General features: G+C 38.4%; 1 protein-coding gene across 1 annotated transcript; it reads right to left on the bottom strand.

Moving 5' to 3' along the window:
- Positions 1 to 4,521: 4,521 nt before the first annotated feature.
- Positions 4,522 to 7,646, bottom strand: LOC125449036 (probable G-protein coupled receptor 139). Its single transcript, XM_048524609.2, has 2 exons — positions 7,534 to 7,646; positions 4,522 to 5,640 (listed from the first exon to the last, which is right to left on the bottom strand). Exons 1-2 carry the CDS (start codon positions 7,598 to 7,600, stop codon positions 4,757 to 4,759), a joined length of 951 nt encoding a protein of 316 aa, XP_048380566.2. The 5' UTR covers positions 7,601 to 7,646; the 3' UTR covers positions 4,522 to 4,756.
- Positions 7,647 to 10,732: the final 3,086 nt, after the last annotated feature.

Raw genomic sequence — 10,732 nt, 5'->3', positions numbered from 1 at the left:
GTTACAACACAAAAAGCATCCATGATTTCCTCTGGAGATTTAATTGGAAACATAAACCACTCCCTGTGCAGAAAAAAATGTTGTTGTTCATCCTTTTTTAAATCTGTCCTCTCGTCTTAAAAATCTACCTCCAGTCTTGAAATCCCCCTTTCAAGAGAAAGAATACCCACTGTTAGCCTTATCGAAAACACTCATGATGTTATAAATCTCTTTAAGTACATGGTTCAACCTCCTATGGTCCAGTGGCAAACTAAAAACAGCATCAGACTTTCCAGCCTCTCCTTATAACTTAAACATTCCATAAGTTACAAAATCTTTATAATAATCTGCTGAACTCTCTCTAGTTTCAGAACACTCTTCTTATAACAGACTGAATAGGAATGGACAACAATATTCCAGAGGAGGCCTTAGCAATGTTCTGTACAAGCTCAAGATAATTGTCCACGTCCTATTATTCAACATCTGAGCAATGAAGGCAAGCATGAAAAACTCTTTGTTAACCATCCTGTCTACGTGCGATGCAAACTTCAAAGAATTATGTACTAAATCTCTTTGGTGCTTCTTTTCTACAATACCATCCAGGCAACACAATAATTGAATAAGTCCTGCCCTTCTTAGTTTTACAAAAAGGCAATATTTCATATTCATCCAGTTTGAAGTCCATCTGCCATTCTTTCACACATCGTACAATTTACTTGGTGATCTGAGAAAGCCATCTTTACTGTCCACTTTGCCTGCAATTTTGGTGTCATCTGAAAACTTATTACCAGTGCCTTCTATATGCTCATCCTAATCATTTGTACAAATGATATTTGAAAAGTTTATCCAGCAGTGATCACTGGGTAAGATGTCTGCGAACAGGCCTCCAATCTGAAATAACAATCCTCCACCCTCACCTCAGTTTCCAGTTATTAAGTCAATTTTGTATCCATTGGCAAGCCACCACTTAATCCCATATGATCTAACTTTACTAATTAGTCTATCACGTGAAACTTTGTCAACTGCTTTATTCAAGTTCAAGTGAACAATATCTCCTGCCTGCGTTATCAATCTTTTTGGCTGCTTCCTCATTAATGTCAATCGAGATTGTCAGACACAATTTCCATCACAGAAAACCAAATTCACTGCCCTTAATCAATCCCTAACTCTCGAAATACATATACGTCCTATCTTTAGAAAATCACCTTGAACGACGCCCCCATCGCCAAAGAAACAGACACACATACCTGTCATTTTTTGGTTTTGTCTTCTTGTATAAAGCTACTCCCAATCATCTGTTACAAATGATTCATATATTTCTGCAAAGGGTCTTGTAATTTGTTCCCTAACTTCCCTAACATTCTGGGATTCTCCAGATCAGGTCGCTGAGGTTTACCCACCTTTATATTTTCTAAGTCGTTCAAAACGTCCTCATCTGTAATGTGAGCTGTTTACAAATCATCAGTATTTATTTCCCTGCATTCTCTAAATTCCATTTATTTCATCACAGGAAGAAAAGAACTGGAGAAAAAATCCATTTAATATCTCTACTCTATTCTGAGGTTCAAGGCAAAGGCGACCTCTTTACTTTTTAAGGTGTCATACTCTTTCTCTATTTGCCCTGTTGCTCATAATATATTTATATAATCTCTTTGGATTGTCCTTTTTTTTCTTGTTTACCCAATTTCCTTATTAAGATTGACTCGACACTCCTTATATTGCTCAAGACATTAACTTGAAACCAGTTATCAATGTCTAATATTTGATTATTTTCCAACCCTTGAATAGAAACTCAATATCTTTATTCATTTATTGTTTCCAAATCTTATCATGCATACCTTTCAGTCCAGTGTAAACACAATTATTCAAAACTCTCATCATCATACTTTTGAAAGACTCTCACTTCTCAAACGTAATTTACCTGCAAACTTTCTACTCCAGCCAATTCTTGAAAGTTACTCTCTAATCCCATTAAAATGTGCATTTTCCCAATTATTGAAGATATCTGAACATATTAGTTCCTTAACTTCGCTATGATTACTGGGAGGCTTATTGTGCAATCCCATTAAGGTGATCATTCCTTTCTTAATACTGATTTGAAATCATATACTTTGACTTCAATATTTTTCAGAAATATCCTTTGTAATTACAGCAGCAATGTTTTCCTTCATGAAAAACACCCACCTTTCACCGTCCACTATTGCCTCCCATTCGATCCTTCCTAGGGCATTTAAAGAATGAAACATTGAGCTGCCTGTCCTGAATATCTCCCACCCAAGTTTCTGTAACATCTACAAGCTCCCAAACACATCTTCCCCAACATTCCCTGAGATCATCAGCCTAACCTCTGAAACCCCTTTCTTTTTTTAAAAAAATGCAGTTTAATTCTTCAGAGATTCGGCATTCTCTGACATTCACTCATCTCTCTTTTCAAATTAACTTGTCTTTTCTTTCAGACACAGAACCTTCAGAATTTGTCTTCCGATTCACACTTCTGCTTAACCTTGAACCACCTCTCACTGCTCCCCAAAAACACTTTACAGTCTCCCTTAGTAGAAGGAGCAAACAGAGTGAGAGGTTAACAAACTAGAAAAGGCTGTGACTTCCCAATGAAATGTAATGGTGCCTGGAACAAAATAACTTTAATGAGACCTCGCATACTTTGTAACTCTTTCTCAATGTCATAAAACTTCAGAAATATCGTTCACATGCAGAAGATGTACCCTGGTGACAACCACAAGGTTGTTTGCTTTTGTCACCCACAACTAGTCACAATGACACAAATAAATCAACACTGAAGTTTCGGCAATTCTCATTATGGAAGTATTTGCTCATCACAGCCTATCAACAGCAAACCTGCCCTATTTCTTGAAGGAAGCAGCAGTGTAAGTATCACCTACAATGATCATTTTTGTGATGAATTTTACTTCTGAAAATTACAGCAATCACTTTCACAATCCTTCGTTTTAAGACAGTTACTTTCCCCATTTCTGTTCACAATCAAAAATGCAATCACAGAGGCATTTACAAGTGCATGGAATGCAAGTTAAATTTTCTAATTTTGAGTGAGAGAAAGAAGTTAACAAACATGGGAGAAGAAGAAAGGGGGAGTCAGTGAAAACTGAAGGAATATTGTAACATAAGAACAGAGCAAAATATGTCAAGATCAAGAGAATTATTAGAAGAAAATGAAAGAGTGTGACATGCAAAAGAGTGCGAGAAACGCATGTGCAGCACAGATGAATATTATGAAATTACGAAACTCAGCACAGCAGTTCGAACTGAACGTATTAGTGTTTGAATAATAGGTTAATATACAAATACAAAAATTAGGAAAGCTGGTAAAATGGTTTTAATTATTACGTGCTGAAATCAAAGCAAACATAGCCAGGTAATGGTTCACTTATACCGGACATTGTAAAATCAGATGTGGAGTATTGTAAAAGCCATTAACTTTCTTGCCGAAGGAAACTTATAAATGTGATGAAATCAAACCGGTGATGTTTTACACAACTAGCACCTGGAACGTGTTTTGCGAAATTTTGTACATACAATGCTCGATTACGTCAAAGATGTGAACTAATGTAAAAGCGAGCAATCTTGCGATGGCACAGTGAATGTGGAAATCATTTTACTTTATGGAGAAATGTAAGGAACCAGAGACTCTGTCCATAAATATATATTTTACCAATTAACACAACATAAAGGGAAATGTGTCGATAACCTGGGAATTGAAAAATGAAATGTTAACAAGGTTAAGACAGCTAAACTATTTCAAGCATTGTACACTGAAAGGTAATGATTTTGGGCAAAGAATTGTGAAGAGTTGTAGAATGTTGTAGGGAAATTGTGTGTTACAGGCAGAGGGAATTTTTTTAGGTCTGGAGAAGATTACAGATGTTGAAGTGGTCCAGGACTTCCAAGAGATGTGGGATAGTTGGGGGTTACACTTGTCTTGTAGGGATTGGAGAAAGATGCAAAGTAAAGGAAAATTGTAATTGACAGCATTTAAAGAGGGAAGGATAGCTGTAATTGGTGGCAAAAATGAAACAGTGACGTGGCACGGTGGTGAGCACTGCTGCCTGATCACATTCCGGACATGGGTTTGATTCCAGCCTTTGATGACTGTGTGTGGAGTTTACACGTTCTACTTGCATCTTCGGGATTTCCTCTCACAGTCTAGAGGTGTGCTGTTTCAGTTGACAGGTTATGCGAAATTGCCCATATTGTTCAGGAAGGTGTAGATCAGGTGCATTACAGAGGAATGGGCCTGGGTGGGGTGCTCTGAGGTTTGGCGTGGAATTGTTGGGCCAAAGGGCCTGTTCCCAAACTGTATTCTGGGCAATCGTTAGTTGAACAGGAGAAGAGTGTGGTCAGAGTTTATCAATGTCGTGCAGACTGTTGTGTTAGGGAGAGATATTTTATTTAGATTAGATTAGATTCCCTACAGTGTGGAAACAGGCCCTTCAGTCCAACAAGTCCACATCGCTCTTTGAAGCATCCCACCCAGACCCATCCCCCTATAACCCACACACCCCTGAACACTGTGGGAAATTTAGCACGGCCAATCCACCTAACCTGCACGTCTTTGGACTGTGGGAGGAAACCGGAGCACCTGGAGGAAACCCATGCGGACACAGGAAGAATGTGCAAACTCCACACAGACAGTTGCGGTTGGAGGAAGAGCCAGCACCAGATAAGAAAACCATGAAGGATTGGGAAAATCACCTGGGTGATTCACCTTTACTCCATTGTTCTTTTTTACATTGGAATGATGTCAATTTGTTTGTCTCCTAATCAATGCAATAATGAATGACAGGGGATATTTCATTGAACCCTTTAGTTGTTTTCTGAACTGAGACTGAGTTATCACGTAAATAAATGTGTTTGTGCAACAACTTAAGTTACGTAGCATGTATGCAACGTTTTCAAATACATAAGCAGGTTGGTCAGACAATAAATCATCAACATTGAAAAAGTATAAAACGTAGATGAACCACAGAAGTATAAAGCTACCGGATATTGTGAAGAGCAAAATGATAGACTTCCTTCTGCTCTCAGTTTCAGAGTCTCTCTTGCTGTGACACTTGAGTCGTTTGCGAATTCGACTGACCAATAAAATGTTCCTGACTGTCACACCATTGAGAAATAGAATTAAACCAAATGGTATCAAAGGTGTTAAAATCTTTTCAAACTTCCGAAATCCAATCCATCTCGAGTCAGTAAAATAGCTTGGCTTATTAGAACAGCGCCAAGGTACGTTGTTGATTATCCTTCGAGGTTTAAACCTAAAGTATATTGGAATGTTTTTCAAACAGAGAAGTATCCCGGTTATTAGGAGAATCGCTGTGGCAGCTTTCTTGGTGCAATATTTAGATTTCAGCTTTGGGTAACAAATGGCAATGCATCGATCAAAAGTGAAAGCGACAGTGAACCAGACAGAACAGTCTGTGGCAGCACGGAGCAGTACATAGCGAACACTGCACACAGGAGTGATTTTCAGGAAATTTAATGGGAAATAATAATCATCAATTCGATTCAGTACGACCTCAGTGATGATGACGAGGAGATCTGCAGTTGCCATGGCCACAAGGTAGCAAGTGGTGCAGGTGGATAGTCCACATTTTCCCCGTGACAGGATCAGGACTGCAACTAAATTAACTGTAAGCGAGATAAGGAAAGTGCATTTCGTAATAGTCAAAAGACATTTTCTGCTTCTGAGCCGTCATTAAGAACTTTAACTCCAGCAATATATGTGCTTGGTATCATCACAGAGTTAACTGAGACAGTGGGCAGTTGATTCATAGTTGCTGACTTTAATTCTCCATTTCTGAAAAGTAAAGACTTTATTTCCTGTATATGTGTATTAGCATTACAGCAGAGGTTGATTTGAGTCAACAATGAACTCAGTTTGACTGAAATCCGCACACTTGCAAGATGAAACATTTGAGATGGCAACCGATATCAGATTACTCCTGTACAGCATGGCGACAGGTTTAATATCCATGAAAGAGCCATTAATGTTATTAAACCTTCTTGTGCAACTGATCACATCTAGTAGTATTGACATGAGCTTTTGGCAAACCACATTTAGCTTTGCTTCCATACTTTCAGTAGGAGCCGAATCATTGAGTAATATGTTCCTTACATGATTGATCTTACGACCGAGTGAGCATTATCATATTTCAGGTCGTAAGAAACAGATTTTTTGTTCCAATCTAGGATACACGAATGCAGAGGAAATCCCCAATACGAAGTCTTTAAAATATAAAGATTTCTACAACTGGAGACATTGAGATGATCCTTCCTACTGTCAGTTTTCCAAAACCCAAGTTCCCTCCTTAAAAAAACTGCCAATGTGTGAAAGAATGCTTATGGCAATCCGGAGTGGTCAGCTTATGGAGTTGCTAACTCAGAGAATAGTTGTGATCAGAAATGTTTTCGACTTAGAGAGATAGGACTTAAAGTTGGCAACAATGACAGGATTTGCTAGTTGCCCCAGATGAGCTGAAATAGATGAAAGCTTGCATGGACCAGGTAGTGTGGAACTGGATGAACTTGGCAGGCCAAGCACATCTTAGGAGCAAAAAAAAAAGCTGACGTTTTGGACCTAGACCCTTCATCAGATAAAAACCTTTTTTTCTGACGAGGCGTCTAGGCCCGAAATGTCAGCTTTTGTGCTCCTAAGATGCTGCTTGGCCTGCTGTGTTCATCCAGCTCCACACTTTGTCGTCTTGGATTCTCGAGCATCTCCAGTTCCCGTTATCTATTGGCCAGGTAGTCACATCCGACCGATTTGCATCAAGTATTTCATTTCTGTGCTCTCAATTCTGGGATTATTGCCTTTTTAATAGTAGTCAATGTGCATTACATACAATAACATATTTAAAATCCATTGATTCCCAGTATAAAGCAATGTACCCCATGACTGCAGTTTACCAGCGATGGGCCTGTAATCATTTCAAACGCATCCTGGTGAAAGGGATGCTTGCTGGCAATCCAAAACAAAAACATACACATTGCTGGAAATGTTCATCATCTCCAGAGCATTTTGGAGAGAAAATGGAGTTAACTGGACCTGTCTTTTGTCCCAACAGTCACTCTCAGTCCTACTGATGTTATCCAGCGTTGTCCATTCTTACTTTAGTCATCACTTCCCTCAGAGAGGATGTTGCTCCTCTTCAACTGTGAGTAACATTTCACGAAGTGTGACGACTTTAAAACTGAAGATGCATGCAAAATTGGAATAGTTGATACGACAGGCTTTCAATGTGCACTCAAAGTATCGTTATTAATTTAATTGTATGCACAGTTGCTGTAAAACGGTAATCTATCAAAGCAGAATAGTGTAGAGATTTTATGATATGAAAGGGAGCGCTTCAGCTGATAATGGGTGCACCTGGTCTTCAAATATATAAAGAAAAGATCTTACCAGTGCTGTTGCCTCACATTCTGACTTTTTTTTAAACAAACAAGCCCTGATTTGTAAGATTGGTATCCAGAGAACAATACATAGTTCATGAATAACGCCAGATTATTTATTCAGAAACTTACCCGGAACTCCAATAACGGCAAGAATTACATAGTATAGTTTCCGAACAATTTGAATTGGAAGATGCATTTTTTTTTGCGTGAAGTTCCTTGTCCTTGCCCGTTCTCAAAAGTTTTGAATTAAGCTCTGAGCTAATATATACACAATACATTGGCTTTATGTATTCACACATGTCTACTGGGAATTTGTGGATGTAAAATTTTTTTTGTAAATCATTCCTTGCACAAGCAATTTACTGATGGCGTGTTAATTCCCAGATGTAAATGTAATTTTGGTGCTGATTTAATTATAACCTAAGCACACTGGTCTTTGAAAGCCTACGCAAATCTCTTCCAAAAAAAAGTTGACATTAAAGATTGCTTTAAATTGCACTGGAGATGTTGAGTCATACATTCTTTTGACGAACTTTTGATCTTCCAACTCAATGGGTTCCCAGACTTGAACAAAGGGTATTTGCGCAGTGTTTTCCTTGATTTTACACAAGCATATGTTCGGCAGTCATTTTTAGGATGGGGTATTGAAGTCAAAACATTATCTGTGCTTCCTCTTCACAGACGGTGACAAGCCTGGTGTGCTTCACGAGCAATTTCTCTTTTGATAAATTATCAAGTGTTTTCTTTGTCAGTTGCATTCTCTTTTTTTCTGGTTGTTTGTTTCTGTTAATCAGCTATTTCATATTAAACAAATGACTCAATCACCAACATCTGCAAAATGCCCAATAGCTGCAAACTCATTTCAATTCTTTGTGCCCTAACTTGGACCACAAGGTTGTTAGTATAAAAGAACAAACCCTCAATATCACATCAAAGTCCACTTCTTAGATACCAATTGAAAATATCATATGCACTTTATTTAACTTGTGACCTGACTGCAGCCGTGTTTGCTTTGGCAGTTTGATGAGGACCTGTGGAAATCTTTCTCCCATGATACCTATGGCTGCCAGGCCACTTTCCTTTCTTACTTCACCACTCTGCAATAATTTCACAAATTCGCTGGCCAACCAGGATGCATAAATATTCAATTGGCATGCCTATGCTGAATTACACAATGAGTTAACAGTCCCAGCTAAAATGCTGTATCTCCTACCAAATTCATTGTGATGAGCTGATAATTTCATCATTCAAGTCTTTCTTCAATTGTGTGCTGGTTCACCTAATTGAAGTCGCGTTTTCATGATGAGAGGTGCACAAACGATATGTCACTACTCAGGAGAACATAATGTGAAGATGCCGTCACTTTACAAATGTTATTTTGTCCTTTATTTTCTTATTGAAATGTTGTTATCACAGAGTTGTAGGAGTGGTTTCTCGAGAAGGCCTAGATCATAATATTACATCAGTCAGAACCTTTTTTATGTCTCAGAGGGTTGGAAGCCTCAGTAAAAGATTCTTAGCTGTTGCTTGCTGCGAAATCTCTCTTCATGTAAAAGAAGCTGTGCCTGAATTTGTCTTTTCACCAAGCGGCGTGTTTAGGGAGTGTGACTGTATTGGAACAATTATTTTGTGAAAGGTACTGTATCTATTCTGCAGTTAAGCTTTCCAATAGTTAAATTATTTTAAAATTCTCTTTATTCGGTTTGCATTTTAACTCTAATGTTTAAATAAATTGTTTGCTTAATGTCGAGTAGATCAATCAGCCGCATCACATCTGCAGCAATCACTTCACATCCACCTTTTAAATATGAAAAAAAAAAGTTGGGGTGTAATTTACCTTCTTAAAAAAATTTGAGAGCATCTGCTCTGGTGCATAACAGTAAAGACATGGCGTCGGTTCCCATTACACCTAGCCATTTCCGACACAGTAAATAATTTTTGGACTTTGAGTAGCTCTTTGTTATTGATGGGTGATCAATTTGAAATAGCTAACATCTCGACAATTGAATTGTTGAATTCTGCTGCTACTGAATGTTGGACCATCCTGAATGTTAGACTGGGATCCTACACACATGGTAATTGAATTCAGCTTGCTGCCAGAGGTATTGATGGTCTACATTGCCATTTTTACATTTTTTTTCAATTTCTTTTCGTGGTGATTTGTATGGAGATGTAAATGTTACATTACTTTCACAGATGTAATGCCATATACACAGCACCAGAGGGAAGTCATATACCCCTTCAAAGTCCAGGTTCAATTCAGAGTGAAGCCAGGTTTTTATTTAATTCCAGCCCATCAGATGTACTCCCGTGATTGATGAATGTCTGGATTTTCTTTTTTACAGGCGGTCAGAGCAGTAGCCGTGTAAGAATCATAGAAAACTGGTGTTCAATATAGCAGCTAAAAAGGAAGGCAAATTGGCTTTTGTTATTTATTGTGAAAGAATAGTGTACATAAGCCCACAAATTTTGCTGCAACTCTACGAGACATTCATGAGATACTGCCTGGATTATTGCATGCAGTTTTGTTCTTCTTAGTTGAAGGATATATTCTTCATGGGCACAGTTCAGTGAGGGGACAAGGAAATGACTCAGGGATCATGAGTTATGTTAGAAAGAGGATTGAGCAGTTCAGTCCCATATTGCCTGTAGGTTAAAAACATGAAAGCTGTAAAGTTCAGGGATATAAGACGCTGAAGGATATTGGCAAGTAGATGCAGAATCGATGTTTCCTCTTTTGATGCAATGTGGAAGAGACCTGATAAGTTTAGAGTAGTGGTCTTCAGATTTCCAACAGTGTTGAGGATAATGAATATTTGTTAGTAGCTTTAAAACCGGGAAAGGATTGTGAATATGCAGATCTCACTGTTGAAGACTGGGGCAGGTACTGACACATTGAATCATAATATTTAGGGAATGCACAGATTTTTAATCAGCAATGGATTGAAGGTTTGGGAAAACTGGAAAGTATTTGAATAATCATTGAGAAGGTATATAATTTTTGCATCAAACAGTAGTGCAAAATCAATGTGATTTCAAGATTTTTCACTGGTGTGGTCGACAGGCTTTTAACCCTGTCTGACTCACGTCACATGTTTCTGCTCTCACTCTTACCCCTCCCACACACAGCAACAGAAGGAAATATCCCCAAACCAATCCTCACTGACAGCCCACCAGCATCCACAGTCAATAGATTGTGAGCCGCTGTTTCCATCACCTCCATCAGCATGCCAAGACCAGGTATATATTCGCTCCCTTGTTAGCTTTTTGCAAGACCATATACCTCAGAACAACGATGACCCTCCTCCTTCACTCCCAATGCTACCCT

This window comes from Stegostoma tigrinum, chromosome 43 (genome assembly GCF_030684315.1).
Source record: "Stegostoma tigrinum isolate sSteTig4 chromosome 43, sSteTig4.hap1, whole genome shotgun sequence".
Lineage (NCBI taxonomy): Eukaryota > Metazoa > Chordata > Chondrichthyes > Orectolobiformes > Stegostomatidae > Stegostoma > Stegostoma tigrinum.
Note: the sequence above shows the minus strand (reverse complement) of the source record. Positions and strands in the feature narration are given on the sequence as shown.